The sequence below is a fragment of the Crocodylus siamensis genome, chromosome 4, assembly GCF_052110815.1.
Source record: "Crocodylus siamensis isolate JL-2025a chromosome 4, ASM5211081v1, whole genome shotgun sequence".
In the NCBI taxonomy this organism is placed as follows: Eukaryota; Metazoa; Chordata; order Crocodylia; family Crocodylidae; genus Crocodylus; species Crocodylus siamensis.
Window position 1 is genome coordinate 107,582,296 of NC_143398.1, and position 24,272 is coordinate 107,606,567.

The following is a 24,272-nucleotide window of genomic DNA, read 5'->3' on the forward strand; positions in this document are numbered from 1 at the left end:
TAAAGAGAAGAAGAAACCCTTTACTAATCAGACCTCAGTTGCAAACATTGTACTCCCCAACACTTGTTTTATGTATTATAAATCTGAGCCTGGGTTTGGTGAGGTTTTTTGTGCCCACTTTCAATGGTTTGACTTAGACAAGAGACAGGTGGACTACCTGAGCTTTTGGAATTAATGGGTCTGTTTCACTGCTGAGGTTAGTGGGCTGAGCTCATCATGACGATGAAGGCTTGTCTCTAAAGGAGAAGGGAGGCCATTGATCCTGGACATCAGCAAATTAGAAAGGGCAGAATATTGAAGGGGAGGGACAGGGACAGGGGATTCAGGTCACAGAGTCTGAGGGGACTGAATTTAATCAGTCAAATATGGCATATTCATGTGGCATTTAGGTATGAGGCATACTATGCCTGAAAATTGAAGCCAGGCACATTCAAATGAAAAATAAGGTACAAATGCTTAATAGTGAGTGTGAATAACCATTCAAACAAATGACCAAAGGATATGGTAGATTCTCTACTTATTGAAACTTTCAAATCATAAGTGGATACTTTCCTGGAAAGGAAAGTACTTTAAAAAACTCACCAGTTATTGGGTTAAATAAACAGGTAACTAGATGGGGCTCTATGACCTTTGTTTTATATGAAGTGACACTAGATGATTTAGCGGTCACTTTAGAGGTTAAAATCTAGAGTTGGGTGGGAGTTTTCTGTCAGAATGATCTTCCAGTGGAAAATGCAGTTCCCATAACTTGGAACATTTCCATGGAGAAATTTTTTTTTCCTGAAAATGTATGAAAAATTTGTTTTGGGTCTGTTTGATTTGAATATTAATATTGGATTGATCTAAAAGATTCTGTTTAAACTGCATTTCACTATCAGTACTTTTCCTTATGGGAGCTATAGTTTGCTCTCTTGCCCCTTTAGTTCTCTCCAATGCAGTGTGGATTCCCATTGACCATGCTCTGTAAGGTGCATTATGGGAGATGTAGGCTGATTACGAAGTTAGGGGAATTGCAAATGGGAGCATCTGGTTCTTGAATTACAACTCCATGAGGCAATATGTCAAAATAGAAAAATGCATTTTAATGTTGAAATGCCTTGAAAACAGTGTTTTTGGTCATTTTCAACAAACTTGTAGTAAACATTTTGATTTTGGGAATGTCTAAATATTTTGATAGATTTTTTTTCTCTCCATTTTTAAAAAAAAAATCCTGTGAAATATGGTTTAATTTAAGTTTTCATTCAAGCCCAAATGTTCAAATGTCCAAATTTCCTGTGGCATGGAATGTTCTAATTTCACTTAGGTCCATTAGAGTCTGTCAGATGGATTTGTATTTCATAAATGTTTCTTCCTTTTTCCTCCCTTTTGACTACAAAGTTAAATATAGCTCTAAGAATATATTTTGGCCATACTGTATATTCAAAACCTTTGTTATAATGGTGTCCCAATTTAAGAATCTTTTTTTCAATCTAACTTCTACTATTTTGCAGTGATTTTGCCTTGGCCCACCAAGAATATACTGATTTTATGGTTGATTTGATAGTTTTGGGAAATTTAAAGGGGAGGCCAATATTGGTATAAAACAAAAATCTGAAACTCTGGACTGACACGTCTCATTCCTTGCTAATAGGGAACTTTATAATAAGAGTGTGATTTAACCTTGCTGTTAACCTTACTGTTGTATTAATAGGAGTAACATGCATCTGGACATTCAGTGCACTGTTGTCTATTCCTGGGGCTTACAGAATCCATGGTCTATTCATTGTATTTGACTGCGCTGGCACAACTCAGACATATGGCAAAAACCAAAGTTGTTGAATTTTCTTGCATGATCATAAGCATGCAAACATTGTGGAAAGCAATGACAGCTTTCTTGTCCTGTCTTTTCCTGCTCTTCCAGGGGTTTCAGCAAAAATTCTCCTTTCATAGTAAAGAGATTGTGGCCATCAGCTGTTCCTGGTGCAAGCAGGCGGTAAGTGGTCAATACTTAGTGGGAGAAGTGTAAATAGCTGTGGTGGATTTTAGCCATTTGGGCTCATTTTGTTGGACTTCATTTGTCTCATTAGTATCCTTTGCTTGGGATTCCAATTTATTATGGGGGAGAGCCCTGGAGGGGCTCGTTTTAACCCTTTCTGTTCCTTTTCCTCAAGGACATTCCACCTGGATAGCCTATTCTTCTGGCCAAGGGGAGCTAAGTGTGGTTTCCTTCTTTGGAATAGAACAAAAAGTTGTTTGTGGGTTGACAAGAGAGAGATTTCTGCAAAAGTAATATGAGAGGCAAACCACTGCTGCTCTTGACACAGGAGTTTCCATGCTATATGATTTTGCCCATTTGGGATTTTGTCTTAATGTTATCATTAGGGGCATGTTTGGGGTATGGAGCATGTTTGGGGAAGGTTGAAAAACAAAGGTGGCCATTTGTTAAATATTCCTAAAAAGCCCTTGGTGTAGAAAACTGATGGTGGAGATGGAGCTGATGGTGGGTATGTTCCTCACTGTCTCATGCATCTCCCTCTTTTCTCCTGTCCCCTTTACTTTTCTGTCTGTCCTCCTTTTCTTGCATTGCATCCATCTCATTAATGGCTCTGCTCTCCCTTACTATAGTTTCACAACAAAGTCACCTGTTTCATGTTACACCACATTGAGGAGCCGTGTTCCCTCGGGGCTCATGCTGCTGTCATTGTGCCTCCCACTTGGATCATTAAGGTGAAGAAACCTCAGGTAACTGCATGCGGAAGTCTGTTTCTGATGCTGTATGGCAACCTGGGGCAAGCCTGGCTTAGCTCCTGATTGTCCTCCACCAAAGCATGTTTGTCTGACCTGACCTTGGCCTTCCTACCCAGCTACATCTTATCAACTTACATCCTGCTCTTCCATGGACTCCCCTAGTGGGGGTCCTTCATTTTCCTCTTTGAGACAATTAGTGATTAATGTTATTTTGGCACTAAGCAATCCAGTTCAAGGTTATTCTTCCTACATAAGTTCAGTAGAATGGAAGAATCTTCTGTGTTTTAGGCACTGAAGCATATTTCATTAAATAAAGCTGTGCAAACACTGAACAGTACTTTCACAAGCATTCAATTTTGCATTGAAACAAATAATTAGCCTTTGCTGTCTTCATGTTTCTTGGATTTGATTTCCATGGGTGTTTGAATCATCACATTTTATTCACCCGAATGCTTGCTGAATGCCACTGTTATCTTTACTTGTCCTGCTGCTTGCAGGCAGTAGATTTTAAGGTTTAACCAGAATTGAGTATAGTTTTGACAAGATGAGACAGTGCTTGGTGCACCAGAGGGAAAAGATTTCCGAAGTGGAGCTGTCCAAAAAGGAGAATTTCTGGTTTCTAGGAAATTTCATATTTCTTAAAATTTGGTTTCAGTCCAGATTTGACTGAAACATTTTTTTTATTTCCTATGATCTGAAAAATAAGAGAAAAATGTTTCAGTGTTTCCCAGACTTGGCAGAATAAATTTGATAGCAACATTTTAGTTATAAATGATTTGCCCATCCCTGCTTACTAATGGCCATAGGCAAGTCCTGAACTGGATTTCTTACCCATTTTAACGGGATTCTAGTGATGCTATTATTCCTTTTGTTGTTTTTCCCCAAGCAAGTTAAATGAGTTTCTGTAGCCACCTTTACCTTGATGTCTCCTTTTTCTTTGTTTTTACTGCTACTAAAGTGTTTTTTCAATGCTGTTTCCATGCATAGTGGGTCACTACTGTTGAAGTACTAAACTTGAATACAGTATAAACTCCCCCTTTCACTCCTGCACCGTCTTAGTGATGCAGTTAAGGACAGTTTGACCCAGATGACCTGATAAATGTTCTGCAGTGAATTTTTACTGTTGACAAGTGTCTTTTTTTTCAGGATGAAGGAAATTCAGAATGGTTTGGATAGTTGTGAGACAGGTGATAGACCTACATGTAATGACCCACTTACGTAATTAGAAAATTGTCAAAACATCTGTTGTGTGGTGTTCATCATGTAAATGTCTTTTGTAGCCTCTCAACCAACATTCAGTGCCACTGCACAATGCTGGAAACTATATAATACTGTGTCTGGCTTCCTGGAGTTCAAATGTATTCCTGTCCCAGTTGCACAGATACTAGTGTCCTTTTCTAATATTTGATGCATTGAAAATTGTTAAAAACTACTAATTGAGTCTTGGTGTTTGTGCTGGAGAAGAGCTGGCAGTGAGTGGGGTCTGGGTGATGCTCTTTGAGCCAGCCTCCTCTGAGGATCAGGAGACAATGTAATTGTAACTGTTGTGACTAGACTTTGGTGCTGGGGGAGGGCTTATGATACAGGTGAGTAAATCTGTTTTTCCTTTCTTTGGAAACATTCAAACGAAGACTGCTGTATATCCTTGGGCTACTTTCTCTTCTCTACTTTCACTTCATTGCTGATGGTGGCAAGTGGAGTTAGACTACTATTTGTATCTGATTATGGTTTTTGAAAGGCATGAAGATCACAGAGTTTGACTTTCATTGATGCTGTGCACTTGTAGCTTTCATTGAAACTATTGAAGCTATGGCTACTAAGAAAGAGCCTCTGAATATTAAACCTGGATAGCGTAGATGAAAGGATTGAAAGGGATTTTACTGGATCTGCCTCAGAAAATCAAACACGCATCTCCCCCACATCATGCACAAATGACTTTTCAATAGATCTATCTAAGTTTATTTGGAACACCTCTAAAATTGACTTTATTTTTCTGTTCTGTGTTTCTCCTTTTTGAAGAAGGGAAAAATGACATCCATAAAGAAGATTTTTCCTCTTCTAGAAGTGATCCAGGATTTACATAGTCCTCTTTCCTTAAAGTAATTATTTGTTGTAAAGACAGTTTCACTATCTAGCATTATTTCCTCAAAAATCCCCACACACTTCCTGTTGGGAAGGAAGCCTTTCATGGACAAGACAGTATGCATAACTTCTTAATGGATGTTGGTGGTCCACCCACAGCTGCTTTTCTTGAATATATTTGAAATGAAGGTCTGGATGTGTATAGTCAGCTTCTCTGCCTCTCACCTGTTGTATTGCTACTGTTTCTGCAAACTTATTGGCTCTATCAACATGACAAGAATTGGCATACTTAAACACTGAAGTGTAGCATCATTGTCCCAAATAGTCTTGCCTGTGTGGGCAGTGACAAAAAATTCCATTATATTTTAACTATCCCCCAATCGACTGCCTTACTTTGCAGCAGTCACCAGTATGTCTGCTCAGGGCGCTGACATTTCTTATTACATTTCTGTGTGTAAGTATCTCCATTTTATAGAGGGGTAACTGAGGCACAGAGAAGTTTAGTGTCTTGCCCAAGGACACCCAGCAGCCCAGTGATGGATCATGGAAAAGAACTCAGATGCCCTGAAATGCTCTGCTCAGACAAATGCTCTGTTCCAGCACCCTTTAACAACAGACAGTATCTGAAGAACAAGTCTAAGAACCTCTACAGGAATTACTGTAGTTAGGGCACGAGAGCATTGGCTTGCTCCATTACATTAATTTAATGTTCATATTCTCTTTCAGTCTAATTACATAGGCAGAGATGAAAAAGACCATGCACTTTGTATAATCCATCGATCCATCCAAGTCAGTGCAGTTCTTGTAGTGTAGCATGCCTTCTGGAGCATTTCTTATGTACCAAAGCAAGGACATATGGAGCAAGACTCCTTCTTATGGCAAAAGGAACAGAAAATGGGCTACTTAATCTGAGCTTTAGACAGTTTGAGTTAGATAACTTTCTCCGAGATTATGAGTTTTCCACATTACTGAGATTCACTAGAATTCCTAACTTTTCTGTTTCACATATTGACACTGATGTGTCAAACACTGTTCCTAGCCAAATCCAATAGATGTCCTGTTTAAAGCAATGATGCTGTTGGTTGAAGATCAAGGTTGAATAAAAAACAGCAGGTACTGTTTATTAGCTGAACTGTACAGACTTGCAGGTCTCTGAGTCTATGAACCTTTGCTTGGTAGGAATCTAGAGACCTTTTTGGATAAAATAAAGACTGAGGACAACACTGAATGCATTTTGTTTCCTTTTTGAGTTTAGAAAAGATTAATGAATATTCTGTGAGTTTTCTGCACCCTTTATTGCCTGGCTTTGGCTAAATTAAGAGTTGAAATACAGTGAGTGTGTTGATTTTCATAACATTTCTGACCCACCTGAACTTGGTAATATGTAAATGGAGAGGGGTTATGGGCAGGGGGGAGAAGGGGAGGATTTTATTTCAGCAACTGCAGCAGTAAAAAAAAACAAAACAAAAAAACCCTTCAGTTTGACCAGTCCTTTTCATATCAGCATGCCTTTGTGATAAAATAGTATCAGTAAAGTTAGCACCCTTCTGGAGAATAGCATTTTTTTCCTTTTCAGCTCACTGCCATTGATGATGTAGGGTATTTTTTTTTAGGTCCTACATAAAGTACCAAAATATTGTGTGTAATTTTTTTCCTGAACTAAGGTGGCTCTTAAATATTAAGAATCCAGAGGAGGTTCCCTGTTAGATTATTATACTAGTTTTATGCAATGGTGGCATGTGCTATACTAAGTCAATGGTCACCAGAGCTAAAACTTGTTTTTTTTCAATGGAAAATAGCTCATGTTATCATATTTTTATTACATTTTTATGCAGGTGGTCTCCATACCAGGAGACGAGCCTGATTGGGCGGGAGACTGGAGCCCCGGAGGGAAAACGGGCGTCTCCTACCCCTATTGGGAGGGTTGGCAGGTACAACATGTGGTGTTATGTGAGTCTGTGGGAGCATCTGATTTTTCTCCCCACGGCGTGGGAAAGTTTCCAGTTCCAAAGCACCAGTCTGGTCTCCGTGTGTGGCTTTCTCCATAAACGGTGGTGTGGAAGTGTAAAGCATGAAACGCATGTGATCTAAACTTCAAGCATGTGCCAGATACTGTATCATTCTCCAAATGGATGATGCATGGAAGAGCTTCTAAAAGGAGGCTGCTTCTGTGGATTTTTAAATTTTTGTTTTATTTGTGATGTATTCTTGGGTTTTTTTCTGTTTATGTAGAATTCATTAAAGACTTCGACCCGACGGAAGAAGAGAACATCTTTTAAAAGAAAAGCTAGCAAAAGAGGCAATGAGGTGAGCTTTAATAAGGAACACTTGAAAGGTAGAATAAATTGATACTTTAATCTCTAGATTGTCTGTAAAAATCCAGTGGCTTTCTGTAGATCCTAGCATGGCCTCCAGTTGAGAGAGAGCAAGTTGCCATAGAAGTTGCCATTTCTGCAATTAGGCACCCTTGGATGCTTCACTGGAAGGACAAAGACTTCCTGGTGATGGAGGCTGAACAACTGTCTCATTCAGAATTAATGAACATTATTTTTCTCTGTGTGTGTGTGAATGTGTGTGCATACATATGTGCATAAGGGCTGTGCGAAGCTTTGGTCCCTGACTCGATTTGGCGAAGATTTGACCCTATTCAGTGGCTGAATTTTTGAATCCGAATAGAACCAGAGGACCCTTTAATCTCTCTGAATCAAATCAGAACCCTCAAAATCAATTTGGAGAGATTTGGAAAGATTCGGCGATTTGGACATAGACACAGCTTTACATGTTTTTTCTACATACCTCTAGGTAGCAGGTGGCTGAGATGCTGGGGCACATGGAGCGTCCCACTGAACTGGAGGCTCCTCAGCGCGCTTCCGGTCCTCTTTGGGTCCATCAGGGAGCATGCGGGGGCCCCCCCCATGCCCTCCTGGCTTGGTGATTGGTACTTCTTGGGTTTGGGGGAGGCAGCCAGGGTCCCCCCGTGGCTGATCACTGAGCCGGGCATACAGGGGAGCCCCCTAGCGCACTCCCTGGCAGACCTGGAAGTGGACTGGAAGTACTTCTGGTCCATTTCCGGGTTTGCCGGGGAGCACGTGGAGGGCCCCCCACACTCCTGTGGGACATTCCATCCGCCCCAGCATTGCAGCGTTCACAAACTACGCTAGTACCTCGAGGTATGTAGAAAAAAAATTTCAAGCTGAGTCTATGTCTGAATTGCTGATTCTTTGAATCAGCTTTGAATCTTTTGATTTGGATCCAGCTGAATCAAATCAGGGACAGTGATCCCAATCAACGACTTGAATTACTGTCCCTGATTTGGGCCGAATCCAAATTGAATAGGGTCCGCTTTGCACACCCCTAATGTGCATGCATGTACTGTCTGAGATGAAGCTTGTATTGTTTTTGCCTCTGCCAGCATTTTTTAGGTAAACACCTTATTCTAGATGACTATCAGTATGGCAGTCCTCACCATTCTACATTTACTGAAAAATTAAAATTGGCAAAGAAACCATGTGAGCTAAGAGCATAGTATAGATAAACTATCTTGAAAACATTTCCTAAATTCCAATCTAAACTTCAGGAAATTACTTGTTTTTATTATTCACTAATTAATTGAGACACATTTTTTCCTCAAAGGCCACCAAATGGGGGCTAAAGCTGACATTGTCTGGTTGTCTCTTGGCCTTTGTGAAACAAGTAGTTTGTCTTAGTCTAGGTCCTAATGAACAGCTGTCTGTATCTTTTTAAAAAGTACTATTACAACTGACACTTATTACTAGAGCTGAATAAATAATTGATTTTGTTGGTTCACTGGCCTAACTGAAAACTTAAAAAAAAGTGTTTTTGATTGACCAAAAATGAAAATGTTTTAAGTAAAATAAAAAGAATCTGAAAATTAATTTTAGGATAACAGCCTGTAGCTGGCTGTTATCCCAATCAGGCAATGCTGTTATATAAGGACTGGGCCCTGAACAACAGAGCAGCAGTTTGCTGCGAGCAGCCAGACAGACACCACAAGCTGAGCTGCTGCTCGGTACAACTCAGAGGTAAGGGCTGGGGCCTATAGGGAAGGAGGAGACCCTATGGTCCTGGGCATGACCAGAAACTTCACCTTGCTGGGGATGAGTATCTTGGTGGGACTGTCTGTGGTGGGACAGTCCCCCAGAAATGCCAGGCCAGTTACCTCCATGGTGAAAGGCAAGTATAGGGCACCTTCTAACCCCAGCCCCACATCTCTGGTGGATAGTTGGTCATCTCAGGGGGAAACCAGGTTTACTGTGAGTACTGAGGCAGGGCCCAGGCCAGGAGCGGGGACCTGTGGCAGTGCCCAGGCTTACAGTGGAGTCTGAGTCCACATTAGGAAGCCAGGAGGTAGGCTCCAGGGGGATGGGGCTTGAAGCCCTAGTCCTGTAGAGAGGGGCTTGGAGCCCAATGTGAGGGGGCCTGGGGCTCAGAGAGGGGCTTGAAGGCCAAGGACGGGGCTTGGAGCCTGGGGATGGGGCTTGTAGGTCCAGAGATGGGGTTTGGAGCCTGGAGCGGGGACTGGGGCCCTTGAGTGTGTAGTAGAAACAGATAGGCCAGGTGTGAGGGCAAGTATGTGAAGGCCAGGTGTGTGCCGCTAGACTGAAGGCTGGGTGTCAGGCTACACAAGCTGGAGGCCGGGTGCTAGGCCGAGCAAGCTTGGGCTGGGAGTTAGGCCATGAAACATCTGCCAGGCATGGGATAAAATAAGGGGAGGCCGGAGTCATAGATATATATGCCCTTATCATCAGGGCAGAAAAATTGGCAGCCTCCCGCCTGAGTAACATCCTTGTAATTATTAACATCAAGGCATGGCAGGAGAGGTGGGAAAGTGGTTAGCCCTAAGACAAGTGGGCTGGCCTACATTTGAGATTGGCTCTGGAATGTCCACTTGTTACAAACACTTTATATGGTTTTTTACTAAAAAATTGTCAAACTGAGGTAAGTTTCCAAATGAAATGTCACCTTGAAGTGAAAAAGCAAAATGTTTCATTTTAGAAAAGTCAAAACATTCAACTTTTAATTTTTTTTTGAATTTTTTGGCCATACCAGTTAAAAAAACAAAACAAAAACTAATGTAATTTCATGAATTATTTTGGTCGACCCAAATGGCAATTTATAATTAAAAATTCAGTTTTGCCCCCAAAATTGTGCCCAGCTCAACAGTTTCTCTCTCCTGTTAGTGATGTCAGTATAAATTCCAAACACTGCTTCAGCTGGAGGGGTGAACTGTCTTTACATAAGATATATTAAGTATCTGCATTTGGTAGAAAAATCTAAACATGGATTTTTCAGATCCAATCCATATTAGATTGGTCACCTCTGTGCCTATCTAAAGTTTATTCAATGCCTTGTTATCTACAGCAGGATTGTCAAAAATACAGCACATGGACCAGAATTGGCATGTGGACCTGTGTTATCTGGCCCAGGGGGTTGCCTCTGGGATTGAGGCACAATGATGGAATGTAGCTGTTCACAGATCTATATAGAGGACTACACTTTTCAAGGTTATTAACTTTGCAGCTTTCATAACCACTAAATTCACATTTAAAATCCTTTGTGGGACTTTTTGGTAGAGATTTTAGCATTCTTCTGTATAGCTCTAGTTAATGCACTTTTTCACTGCTGTTTTTGTAGGAAAACAAAGGCCGACCTTTTGTGATAAAACCTATCTCTTCCCCGCTCATGAAACCGCTGTTGGTGTTTGTGAATCCAAAAAGTGGAGGGAATCAGGTAAGGACATCAATTGAATCCTAATGACCGTTAAAGAACAATCTATCAATGGATTTCAGTGGGGTCAGAGAAAGGAAGAGTTGCATATGACCTGGACCACGGACTCCTGCAGCAGATAACTGGAACCTTTCCACATAAAAGGAAACTTTGATTTTTCAAGATAATCTTCCTTCTAGTTTTTTATTTTTTGTAAGGAAACTAGAATGATAGGAGTATTTTAGGAGACCTCCACCTTTCTATAGCAAAGGGGGCCTCCAAAGAAATCTTCAGTCATCCTTTCTATCCTGAGAAATGGTTAGTTTCTTTACCACCCTAACCACATCCAGCTGGTTTTGTATTTTCAGTATGTAAGAAACTTCGCTTTCAGCAGTTGTTGCAGAGTATAATGTTGCTGTTTAAGCATTTTACTTCATTATCAAGTTGTATACTGAATGCAAGTTTAGCTAAAGCAAGAAGCAGGTTTATATGGACTCTAGCCTGCTTCTTTCTTAGAATTCCTATGGGTAAGATTTTCAGATCCAATCCATATTAGATTGGTCACCTCTGTGTCTATCTGAAGTCCATTGAATGCCTTCTCATCAACAGCAGGGTTGTCAAAAATACAGCATAAAGGCTCTGCATGTGGACCTGTGTTATCTGGCCTATGGGTTTTCTGTCAGAATAGCTGGGTTCCAGCAGCTGGGCATGGGGCAGTAGTGGCAACCACCGTGACTCCCTGAGATAACACTAATGTGGGTCAACCCCAGTGAAATCATGAGTATGGATCCCCAGTGGGGGTTCATTTAACCAGTGCCCTTATTCAATCTGTTGCCAAAATCTTTAGTATGGATCCCTGTAACAGGGCATCTGGCCCTTTGTGGGAGGAAGACAGCACTGGGGTTGAAGCCCAGCTGTAGGTGATTAGCTGGCAGATGAAAGCCCAAGAGAAGGAACAGCAAGGAGCTCAAGCTGGAGAAAGGAGCAGTTTGTGGGCATGGATTAGATTGAAACCCAATGAAGCTTGTGTCTAAGAAGGGCCAGAGCTAAAGGGTCCTCTTCTACCACCGGAAGAAAGGGTAAAGTCTGGTTTACTAGTTTGTTTGGACAAAGGGGTATTGTTTTGTGTTATGAGAACTGGATGAGGGGCTCCAAAAGGAATAAATTCTACCAGCACGGCAGCAGGAACACCAACCCACTTGTAATCCCCTGGGGACTTATTTTCGTGGTGGAGGGCTGGCGAGTGATGGTGGTTTTAACCCCTGTGGCTGCCTGAGCCAATGGAGCAGTTCAGGCAACCACCACTACAGATGCTCACCTTGCCACTACGGATGGGTACAGATCCAGCCCACAAGGAGCCTGGAGAGCCAAACAGATTTGATACCCCTGATGCATAGCATGTGTTTTATGGATTTTATATAACACATGTGTTTCAAATTCAGTAGGTCTTCATTTATACATACACAAGTGAGGTGATAGCTTCCAGGACTGTTTCATATAGCAAATATCAATCATAACACTTGCTTTGTGTTTAGTCTTCCCAAAACAGGCATCTTTTAGTTTGTTTATGTTTACTAAGCTACAAATGAATGAAAGGCACTCTAAGAATTTACTTAATTTTAGTAAGTACACTTACTTATAATACTGTAGCCAGGTCATTCTTTCTTATGTTTTCCCTCCATTTCCTCTCTTCACAGGGCACCAAAGTTCTCCAAATGTTTATGTGGTACTTGAATCCACGCCAGGTCTTTGATCTCTCTCAGGAAGGGCCAAGGGATGCGTAAGTGCTGATGTATTTAACATTTTCAACATTGTCTTTGCTTATATGAAGTATATGGGCAAATTGATAGGTTGGATGGGGTTCTCTGACAGTAATGGAGAGGATAGATAGGTCAAGATTTGGAAAGAGCTCTCCGCTGTCCAAGGTCCTGATTTGTGCTTATGAGTGGTGGATGTGATATACCTTGACTTTAGCAGGCTTTGTACACTGTCCTCCACAACCTTGTCAGAGGAAGCTATGAAAATGCAGTCTGGATGACACTCTTGCAAGGTAGGCACATAACTTGTTGAGTATTTATACTCAAAGAACAGTCATTGATGGCTTGATGTCAAGTTGGAAGGAAGTATCCAGTGGGATTGCTCGGGGGACTGTCCAGGGGCTAGTACTGTTCAACATTTTCATTAATGATATGGAGGGTGGAGTTTAGTGTACACTTAATAAAGTTGCATATGACACCTAGCTAGGTGATGTGACAGGCACTTTGGAGGATATGATTAGGATTGAAAATGACCTTTATAAATTGAAGAAATGATCTGAAAAAAATTGGATGAAATTCAGTAAAAACAAGTGCAAAGTGCTCCCAAATAATACAACCTGGCAAATCACTGGGCTTATCTATACATGTACATTTACTGCACAGGAGTCAAATTCAGTATGCCCGCACTGCGCAGTAAATATGGTGACTTACTCCAACTTGAGCCTAAATCTGATACCTGCATAATAACCTAGTGGGCCTCCCAGGGCTACTGGCTGGCTGCCTCTCCTGACTTCAATATGGGACTAAAGTTAGTCCCAAATGCTGGCAGCCAGCTCTGGCTTCAACTTGGGACTAAAGTTAGTCCCAAGGACTGGCCAGCATGTGGTGGGAGCTCTCCCCGGTAGCCACAGGGGAACATGGCAGGCTGCTCTGACTAAATTTACTCCCAGGTCATCTGCACAGGTAGACACTGGCCTATTCCCATTTACTGTGCAGTAAACTTAAGCCAGCATAAATGCACATGTAGACATGCCCACTAGGTTGGCTTCAGTACTGCAAAAAGAACAGGGGGTTATAGTGACCAGAAAGCTGGATCTGAGCCAACAGTTTTGTGCGTAGTATTAACGAAACAAAAACCATAATAGTATCTTGGGACATATTAACAGGAACGTCCCATTCATGTCACAGTAAGTGATTCTTCTACTCTATTCAGCATTAGCAGGGCCTTATCTGGAGTTCTGTGTTCAGTTTTGGGCACCACACTTCAAGAAAGATGTGGACAAATTGGAAAGAGCACAGCATAGAGCAACAAAGGTGTTCAAAGCCCTAGAAAACATGATATATGAGAAAGGGTTGGAAGAACTGGGGTTATTTACTCTGGAGATGAGAAAACTAAGGGGGATTGATAACAGCCTTCAAGTACACAAATGACTGTTAAAGAGACAATGGTTACAAATTGTTCTCTGAGTTCATAGTAGACAGGACAAAAAAAAGGGCTGAGATTGCAACACAGTGTTTTTAGGTTAGATATTAGGAAGAACATTCTATCTATGAGGGTTGTTAAATACTAGAATAGATTGCATCATTTTTCTATGATTTTATTCAGTGAAGAAGCTAAGTTCATGTTTGATTTTAAGCCTTATTGACTTTAAATTGAGGGTTAAATGCATCTGAGTTGTACCATATGCTCTACAGCCTTCTTCATCTGTGATAAGGACATGCAGAGATTATAACTTGTACTGTTTCATCTTGCTACTGAATAACCTCTGTACAGCTGAGTGGAGTTCAGCTGAATCAATGGCATGTTGGGACTTGTATTCACTAAAGGTTGTGCCTTTGGATCCTGACAGTATGGACACATCACTAAACAAACTGTGGATTCTGTTGTTGGAAAGTGACTATTATTTTCTGGGAGACTCATAGTTTCGTAGTTTGTAGGGTCGGAAGGGACCTGAGCAGATCATCAAGTCCGACCCCCTGCCATGGGAGGAAAGAGTATTGGGGTCAAATGACCCCAGCAAGGTGTTTGTCTAGCCTTGTCTTAAAGACCCCCAGAGTAGGAGCCAGCACCACTTCGCTTGGAAGTTGGTTCCAGATCCTAGCCGTCCTGACTGTGAAGTAGCACCTCCTGATATCTAATTTGAATCTACCCTCTGCCAGCTTGTGACCATTATTTCTAGTCACTCCTGGTGGTGCTCGGGGGAACAGGGACTCCCCCAGTGCCTGCTGGTCCCCTCTGACTAGTTTGTAACCGGCTGCTAGATCCCCCCTCAGCCTTCTCTTCTGGAGGCTGAACAGGTTCAGGTCCCATAGCCTCTCCTCGTAGGGCCTGCCCTGCTGCCCCCTGATCATGCGAGTGGCCCTTCTCTGGACCCTCTCCATGTTGTCCACATCCCTCCTGAACTGCGGCACCCAGAACTGGATGCAGTACTCCAGCTGCGGCCTGACCAGGGCCGCATAGAGGGGGAAGATCACCTCCTTGGACCTGCTTGAGATGCATCTGTGGATGCATGACAAGGTGAGGTTGGCCTTCCTGACTGCATCCCCACACTGCCGGCCCATGTTCATCTTGGCATCAGTGATGACTCCAAGTTCCTTTTCTGCCTCTACACTGATGAGAAGGGAGTTCGCCAGCCTGTAGGTATGCTTCTGTTTCTTCCTCCTCAGGTGCATCACCTTGTACTTGTCGGCGTTGAATCCCATCCTATTCTCATCCGCCCACCCCTGTAACCTGTCTAGGTCTGATTGCAGCCTTCTAGTGTGCCCACATCCCCCCACATCTTAGTGTCATCAGCAAATTTGAACAGGTTGCTTTTTACCCCCTTGTCCAAGTCACTGATGAAGATGTTGAACAGTGCGGGCCCGAGGAGCGAGCCCTGGGGGACCCCACTGCCCACATCCCTCCAGGTCAAATAAGACCCATCCACCACCACTCTGTGATTGTGGCTCTCCAGCCAGTTGGCGACCCAATTGACTGTGTAGGTGTCGACATCACAGTCCCCCAGTTTCTTTATGAGAATGGGGTGACAGACAGTGTCGAAGGCCTTCCAAAAGTCCAGAAAGAATATGTCCTCTGCTACCCCTGCATCTAAGGATTTGATGACCTGGTCATAGAAGGCCACCAGGTTGGTCTGACAGGACCTGCCTCTGATGAATCCGTGTTGGTTTCCCCTAAGCATAATCTCCCCTGCTGGCCCCTCGCGGACATGTGCCAGGATAATTCTCTCAAAAAAGCTTACCCAGGATCGAGGTAAGACTAACTGGCCTATAGTTTCCCGGGTCCTCCTTCCTCCCCTTTTTGGAGATGGGAAGCACTTTGGCTCCCTTTCAGTCCTCTGTCACCACACCAGAGCACCACGAGTGCTCGTAAAGCCGTGCCAGGGGTCCTGCAATGACCTCAGCTAATTCCCTCAGCACTCTGGGGTGGAGATCGTCCAGACCAGCTGATTTAAATACATTCAGTCCCTCCAGAAGTTCCCTGATTAGATCCTCACTGACCCTTGGCCTAGGTGCACCTCCCCTGGGGCCTGAGGGTGTCCCAGTGGGAGGGCTGATTCGGTCTCTGCTCAGGAAAATGGAGGCAAAGAAGTCATTAAATAGGTTAGCTTTGTCATCTGGTGTGACAACCAGATTTCCTAGTGTGTCTTGCAGGGGCCCCATGTTACCCGATACCTTCTTTTTGCCCCCTATGTATTTAAAAAAGGACTTCTTGTTGTCCTTGATCTGGGAAGCTAGTCCCCGTTCCATCTCTGCCTTGGGCTTCCTGACCGCCCCCCTGCATCCCCGAGCAACTGCATTATAGTCCTCCCTGGTGATGGCCCCTCCCTTCCCTTGGGTGTACGCCTCCCTTTTAGCTAGGAGACATTTTTGCATGTTTTTGGTGAGCCATGGGGGCTTTTGCACCCTCCTTCCCCCTTGATCCGTGTTGGGATTACCTCCCTTTGGGCTTGGAGGATCGTCTCCTTAAGGAGCGACCACTCTTCTTGGACACCTGACTCCCCTCCCCTCCGGGACCTCAGTGCCTCCCCAACTGTTCTTCTTAGCTCATTGAAGTCCGCCCTCCTGAAATATAGGGATGCTGCGCTGTGCTGGATGGTGAATTCCAGCAGGTGATGATCGCTGTCACCCAGGTGGTTGAGCACCTGCAGCCCCCTCACCAGGTTGTCACCCGTGGCCAGCACCAGGTCCAACAAGTCATTTCCCCTGTTGGGGCTGTGCCCCTCCTGGGTTAGATGGATGTCCTGCATATTGGCTGGGAACCTATGTGAGCGATCAGACCTGGGTGACTGCTCTTCCCAGCTGATGTCTGGAAAGTTCAGGTCACCCATGATGACCACGTACTTTGCCCTAACTACCTTCATGAGCTGACTTAAGAATTCCCAGTCTAGCTCTTCCCCTTGGTTGGGTGGTCTGTAGTAGACCCCCACTGTTAAGTCTCTTTCCCCTCCACTGCCTTGTATTCTAACCCAGAGCACTTCAGTGTGCCCCCTCTTCTGGCTCTGTGTTACCTGATGAGGATGTGTATTCCTCCTTAATGTAGAGTGCCACATCCCCGCCTTTCTTCCCTGTCCTGTCCCTCCTGTACAGCCTGTAGCCCTTGATATTCACTGCCCAGTTGTGTGTTGGGTCCCACCACGTTTCTGTGAGCCCCGCTATGTCTGGGTTGGTGTCAGCTAGCAGGAGTCAGCTAGCAGTTCCTCCTGCTTGTTTCCCATACTATGAGCATTTGTGTAGAGGCATTTGAGGCCTCCTGAGGATGTATGCACTGGCCTCCTAATCCCAGCATTGCCCTGGCTCTTGTTGCTTACTTGGGTATATGTTCTGCTCTTTGGTCTAGGCTGGGCTGTACTTGTGGGTGCTGCTTGGTTTAGCAGTCCAAGGCCTCCTCTGCCCTTGTCTTCCCCTTCCCGCAATGAGCCGAATTTAAAGCCTGCTGGAGGAGATCCACCAGCCTCAAAGAGAACACCTGCCAATTTGCAGATGACCAAGTTGGGTGGAGTTCCAGATACTCTGGAGAGTAGAGCTAGGTTCCAGAATGACCCCAATTGACTGGAAAAATGGTCCATAATAAGTCAGATGAAATTCACCAAGGACAAGTGAAAGTTCCTGCACTTGGGACAGAATAATTGTCTACATATATACAGACTGGGGAATGAGTAGTTAGGCTGTAGTACTGCAGAAAAGGAGCTGGGGTTACAGTGGGCCATAAGCTGAATACGAGCCAACAGTATGTTTTTGCTGCAAAGCAAAGCAAAGCAAAGCAAACAGAATACTGGGTTGTATCACCAGGAGTATCACTTGCAAATCAAGGGAAGTGATTCTTCTGCTCTATTCAACACCGTTAAAGCCTCACCTGGAGTATCGTGTCCAGTTTTGGGCCCTGAGCTTCAAGAAGGATGTAGACAGTTTGGAAATAATCCAGCTCAGAGTAAAAAAGTCAAACAATGATTTCCTAACATGTAGAAAGGGCATTTGAATTCTTATAGCCATTTGAGGAACCTAACAGAGCAGTACACTTTGCCCAAGTGTTTATTGACTTCCCAAGTCACATATCACATGCTGATTGACCTTTCTAATACTTAAAAACTCCAACAGAATGATGGTGCCTCTCTCACTTCATAAGTGGCAATTGCTTGTAGCCACATCTCTGCATCTAGTAATTGATTTAATTCCATGGAACACAGTCATGTAAGCAACTCCTTCCTTTTTTGCATGAGCATAGGATTACAAGAGGATATATTTTTCCTTTTCACTGTTACGAAAAAAGTCTGATTTCCCTCTGTCTGCTGCCAGGTGGGAATTTTTGTTACTTGTCTATTTGTAAAATTCTCCTTTTCTGAGTTCAAGAGACTTGTGCAGTGTAAGAGAGAGGATGAAAAAGTATTTGTTGTTATGCTTCCAAATCTTGGGCAATTGGAAGTATATATAGCTTGGTTCTCATACAGGGTGGATTCATGAAAACGGAATAGCCAAGAATGAAGAAATATGATGAACGTTGACAGGCCTTTTTACCCTACAACAAGTAAAATGTTGGACAAGGTTTAAGCACAAATGGTTTAGTGCAGGGCTGGCCAACCTGTGGCATGGGCAGCCTCTGAGAGTGGCATGAGGCAGATTGAGGAGAGAACTCAGCAGCAGATAAAACAGTAAGCTGAAAACAGAGCAGCAGATTGGCAGGAAGCATAAAGCAGGGAGAAGAAAGCAGAGCAGCCTGTTCAGCAGGGGAGTGGGATCAGAGTGGCACTCAGGGAGGGGGCAGGGTTTTCCTTGTGGCATGCCTTGGCTTTCCTTGGTTTAGTACACCCTATTAGATATGCTAAATGAATTTAGAAACCCTGCAGATGAGTCTCCTGCCAACTTTAGCAGTGTCTTAAGCCATGTCAGTTGTAATGCTTCTGGAAACATTGCATTATGAGAGATTATGTAAGGCCTTCAGTACCCTACAGACAGTTGCAGGACTAGCTGAACTGTTTCAAGATGTCTGTACCTGCACTGTCAGTAAAACAGTTCATGCTGAAATCATATTTCCTGATAAAATATGATCTGCCTGGTATTTAATTCCTCTGTAAACTCCTCAGAGTGCTCTTTTGTTTGTATGTATGGTGCCTTTAAGGAGGAGCAAATGATACTTGGCAAAGCAAATTGCTAGTGTAGACAACACCATCATGACAATTTAAATGCTTCAAAATGGATAGTGGCCTAGTTCCAGCAAGGGAGATTATATGAAATGAGAAAAAATATTATATTTGTTTATCTTGGTTTTTCTTTCCATCTCTGTTTTTCCTTGTTTCCAGGAAACCCATACTTCTCCCCCACTTCCTCAGCAACTCCCTCTAGTCCTGCTGGTGACCCAAAGATCAGCAGTCCTGTGACTGACCTCAAGTCCAATCAGGGAGACTCACATGTTAAACACAGGACAGAATGTAGTTCTGGGTGGTGCCCAGCTCCACACACAAACCATCGGTGCATTTCAAAAGCGAGAGGGGGAGAAATTATCTTGAGGAAGTATATTAGGAGTGTTAGGAAAACAGGTGGGAGAAATGCCTAAAGGCAGAAATGCTTCTGCTATAACCCTGGAGTTCCTTTTGGCCCAGAAATGAGTGTTTATGTTCTCAACTTGTGGATGTGTTTTAAAATTCCAAGTTTGCTTGTTTTACAATAGAAAAGAGATCAAGACTTTCCTGTCTTTAGAGCTGAAGAGCGATTCCTTTCAGAATTATGGTAGCTTTAAAACAGTAAGTCAATACTAGTGAATGAAGCCTGGCAACTGGCGGGAGGGGAGGGAGGGCTTGTTTGCTTCCTGAAAGATTTTTGATTTTTCACAGTCACTGCCAACAGCGGTAAGCTTATTTTTCCCCTCAGAGAACAAAGTTTCATGACTATGTATGGAAAATTACTGTTGAATCAAGCAATTGGTCAGGAAAAGAGGCCTAACTGTATTGCTTAGTCACTGGTAGTATACTATTTACTGTGGTCACCCAGTTGAAAGCCATTATTGCTTTAGGGAAAATAAGCTGCTTCCTCTCAAAGCAAGTGGAACAAATGTGAATTTTGTGAGAAATGAATTATGGAGCGTGACGTTCTTAAGAGGTGAAGGACTACCTGATGGGAAAGCTTCCATGCAAGCAGCACAAGGCTCTCATTCACTCTCTAGCATTTTTCAATACCACCAGAGGGTGCTCTAGGACAGCTAACTGAACCTCTTGCCATTGTCTTTTCTGTGATCTGCCTTGCTAGAAGATCAGGTGTGGGAGTGATTTTACTAGTGAGTTTGAGTATGTATGTAAGTCAGGGGTGTCAAACTCACCTAGGGCTGTGGGCCCAATCTGGACCCACAGAGCTTCTTGTGGGCTGGATCCAACCCTGGGGCACGAGGGCTGCTGCTGTGGCCACCATGACAGCGGCAGAGTCTCAGGGTACGGCAGGGGTGGAGACAGCAGGAGTGTGGGGTTTGGTGGAGAGAGACAATCTCGCTGCTGATGGCCATGCTCAACAGAGCCAAAGGGTCCAACTTCTGGTATCCTCCAATAGCCCAGTAGGTTGTATGTTTGACACCCCCAGTGTAAGCAAATGACTAAGGGCACTGGATGAATCAAAACTATTGCAGGCAGGCAGAGTACAAGCATCATCTGAACTTTTCTGCTAGTGCAACTTGCTCGATTTTTACAACTTCCTTTCTGTTCCAGGCCTAAACTACTCCTTACAGAGACTAATGGTCATTCCAAATGTAGAGCACTTTGTGACATGCACAGGTTTTTCTTCTCAGACACCACCTAATTTTGATACTGACTATTGCATAGGCTAGGGACAGGCATTTTATTTGTTTCTGGACAAGCTGTGCTGGCTTGTCACAGAACAGAAATGTCTTGGGGTTGGTGTGGGTTTAGTGAGAGTCTGAATGCACTGCCACTTTTCTGTCATTGATTCAATGATGAAGTCCTAGGACAGACATTCAGATGCACTTTTCAATGTCTTAGGATAAACTGTTAGTGCTTTTCTGTGAACCTGAGAACTTTTTTAGGATTTGTCCCAAGAAAACAGATGGACACCTGAACAATCACACTTTGTCCCAGGATAAAAAGTTTTATCTTGGAAACAAATGTGATGTCTGTTTGTAGCCACGGTGAAGTGACTATATTTTTATTCTGTAATTTTTTTATGTTCTATAAAAAATCCTTCCATTATTTTGCTTGTTGTCAGTCACTTTATTGTCAATCAAGATACTGTCAATTGCTCACATCCTTTCTTGGTCTTCCCTCCATTTTCCTCTGCCAGGCTTGAACTGTACAGAAAAGTGCCAAACCTGCGAATCCTGGCCTGTGGTGGAGATGGAACGGTAGGTCTTCTGCACCGAAATGGGGCTTGTATTTTTATGCTTCTTTTATGACAGTTTTAGAAAGGGGTGCATGTCATGTCAAACTCAGCAATTTTCTCCACAAATTCAGCAAAGATGGACAAAAAACCCCTTCCAGGAAGATCTCTGTTCAGTGTCTATTTGAAGAAAAAACTAGCAGTTAAAGTGTTTCAACTTCATAAAATAAGTCAAATTTTGGACTTTTTATGCACGAGCATGTGATACAGAGCATAAGAGAACACTCTTCTTTAAAATCTGTTTACAGTTAAAACGTATTCAGCTTTACAGGCTCTTCTCAGTGTTAGATCACCTTTTTGATTATTATTTGTATTCAAGTGCTGAAGATGCAGTAGGTCAGGTGTGTTACTGGGAGACCGGAGACCTGGTCTCTATTCCACCTCTGCTATTGTTGTCCTCTGTTACCATAGTCAGGTGTTATGGGCTCCTCTGCCCCTTGCTTTCCCCTGGTTCATGTGTAAAATGTTTTGAGATGTTTACAATAAAAGGAAATATGATCCAGTGGTAAGAGTATTACCCTGGGACTTGGAAAACCCAGGCATAATTTCCTGCTCTGCTACTGACTTCCTGTGCATCCTTGGAAGTCATCTAGGATCCAGTGTTTAGTGGGCTAAAGTATTTTAAGTTGCAGATGACAGCTGCTTGAATTTTCACAAAGTGTCCATGCACCTTACTCAGAACCAATAGGAGTGAAGTGCCTAGGAGCAGTTGAAAATCCTGAAAGGTACCTACTTGCATCTTTCAGTGCCTAGTTACTTAAAAAAATAAATGTTGCTTAGTCACTGCATGGCCCAGCTGAAACATATTGATATTAGTGCTTTTGTACCACTCACAGGTATGGTGGAATTAAATTCATTCAGTTTCTGAGGTGCCCAGTTGTTGTACTGAGGCAGCCTTATAACAACCTGAAACAAACAGGTATTTGGAAGCTAAGCAGTGGTCTTTATTTGTGAGAGCACACAGGTTCTTTCTTCTTCAGAACTGGCTTTTTCCAACATTATTGCATATGCTTTGTCCCCAAGACAGATGGAACGAATCTAGATCCAACTGGGACTGATCCAGAACCCCCAGCTGGATGGAATCAGGGCACTGGCTGGGTCATCTCAAGGTCTTCAGGAAGAGGGCCTTGCCCACACAGTCCTTATAAGCTGAGGCTAGACAACATCTCCTGACCTTCCTGGGTCCCTGCTAACCTGCTTGCCTACTTGTTCCACCCTAGCTCTCACCTGAACCTTGTCTAGCCTAACCTTTGCCTTGATCCTTGCCTATCCTGAGCTCACACTCACTCCTTCCTTGGATCCTTGCTTAGTACCTGCAGCCTTCTCTGCTCCAACAACCCTGTTTGCCTGTTTCTGTCCTGGATTTCCCAGTTCCTGTCATGCCTGTCGCTGAGTGGTCCTGTCTCTGGCCTGGACTTTTCGGTACAACCATCAGCTTGCCTTGACTTTGATTTTGTCACGACCCCTGGCTTGATACCTTGGATTGATGCCTGGCTTGATCTCAGCACTCTAGAGTAACTCCTATTCTGGCAAACTCCTTTTGGACTCACTGCCCATGTTCTGGTCCTTCCTAACACCAGTGTTTGACATCGTACCTCCCCTTTAGAGACAGTTACCTGGGATCAGGTACAATCCCACTAAGATTTCATATAGGTGTAGGTCCCATTCTGAAAACTCAGCTCCCCATTTGAGACATCCTATCACCGGGTTTTAATTCTAGCCTGAGATGCCTGCAGGGGTTTAGGAAAGGATTTTCTAAGGTACCTATGGGAATTCCGTACTTATGACTAGAGCAGTCCCCAAAGGTGACCATAATGCCCCCTTAGTGGCCAAATTACCTGTTTTCCTTGACCCTTCAGGGTATCTTCATCACTGTCCTGGCCTGCCATACTTTGATGGAATTTGTATTTCACATTGGGAGGCTGTTCCCCAAAGTCCCTGAGTGTGTTCCTCCTGGATCCACATGTGTCCTCAGGCACACTCTCACCTTAGGGGTGTTAAACATGGCCTCCAGCTGCCCTCATAGCCATACCCATGCCTTGCAGATGTCACTGTCATTATTTTTCATGGGACTTCCCAGCCCGGTCCACACTCTCTGCCCCTCTGTCACTAATCACTTTGTCCAAGCCTCAGCTTTCTTCTGGCCTTGATCCCTTTTCTTTTGCTGGAGCCCTCAGCCCTGACCCACTGTCTCAGGCTTTGGCTCCCTGGCCCCAGTCTCACTGTGTCCCTGCCCTATACAGTCTGCTTAACACAGAGTGCCCCTTAGCACCCTGCTGTGTGGCCTTCAAACCTCTCCCATAGCCACGACTGGGCCCTCTAGTTAACACAACTCTAAAGACAGCTACATAACACAAGACCCATTTAACTCTCTGAGGCCAACAGAACTCCTTCCTCTTGCAGGGTCAGGGCCAGTCTAAGCCTCTAGCCCCATGTTCAGGCCTATATGGCATCTTTCTCCTCCACTTCTGGTCACTAGCCCTTCTGGTAAGGTGCTGCTAATTATGTCCAATCAGCAGCCTCACCTGCTCCTTTCCTGCAGGCTGAGCCCTGTGGCTCTTTCCAAATTTAGCCCTGCTGCCCTTTCAGCTAGGCTCCCTGCTAGCTATACTTGCTCTGCTAGCTCTGTCTTGCAGCACTGGAGTGGCTGCACTTTGTAGCCTTTTCCCCTATAAGCTGCACTACCCTATACAGTTGCAGTTTCATATACTTCCCTATGCCCCTATACAGTTTGCTTACTGTAATCCTGCTCCTGTTTCCTCTCAGTAGCAGGGGTAGGTGTTCCCTGCTACAGTACCCAGTCCCCTGCTACAGTACCCAACTCTCCTTCCATTTCTAAAGAGTTGGATGTCTGGCCTTTTTGGGATCCCAGCCTTGGTGAATATCAATATTAATAGAGAAGAAAATAAAGAATCGATTAGGGTTCTGTTGTTATATGATGCAAAAGGGCATTCAGCGGGGAGCATTCCTTCAAGAACCAACAGGACACCCTTTCAGCAGAGGATATAGCTGCAGCAGTGAAAATAGATAACCTTCCAATCTGTTGAAGAAAGCAGATGCACTCAATCATCCAAGGGAGCTGAAGCTAATAGGAGATCATTGAGATCC

At 43.7% G+C, this 24,272-nt stretch overlaps 1 protein-coding gene across 1 annotated transcript in view; it reads left to right on the forward strand.

Moving 5' to 3' along the window:
- DGKI (diacylglycerol kinase iota) overlaps nucleotides 1-24,272 on the forward strand; it is a 326,628-nt gene that overhangs the window by 152,183 nt on the left and 150,173 nt on the right. The window contains 7 exon segments of the mRNA XM_090043316.1: nucleotides 1,901-1,972; nucleotides 2,605-2,721; nucleotides 6,645-6,740; nucleotides 7,042-7,116; nucleotides 10,465-10,560; nucleotides 12,234-12,316; nucleotides 21,069-21,129. Coding sequence (XP_089899442.1) covers nucleotides 1,901-1,972; nucleotides 2,605-2,721; nucleotides 6,645-6,740; nucleotides 7,042-7,116; nucleotides 10,465-10,560; nucleotides 12,234-12,316; nucleotides 21,069-21,129 — 600 coding nt within the window.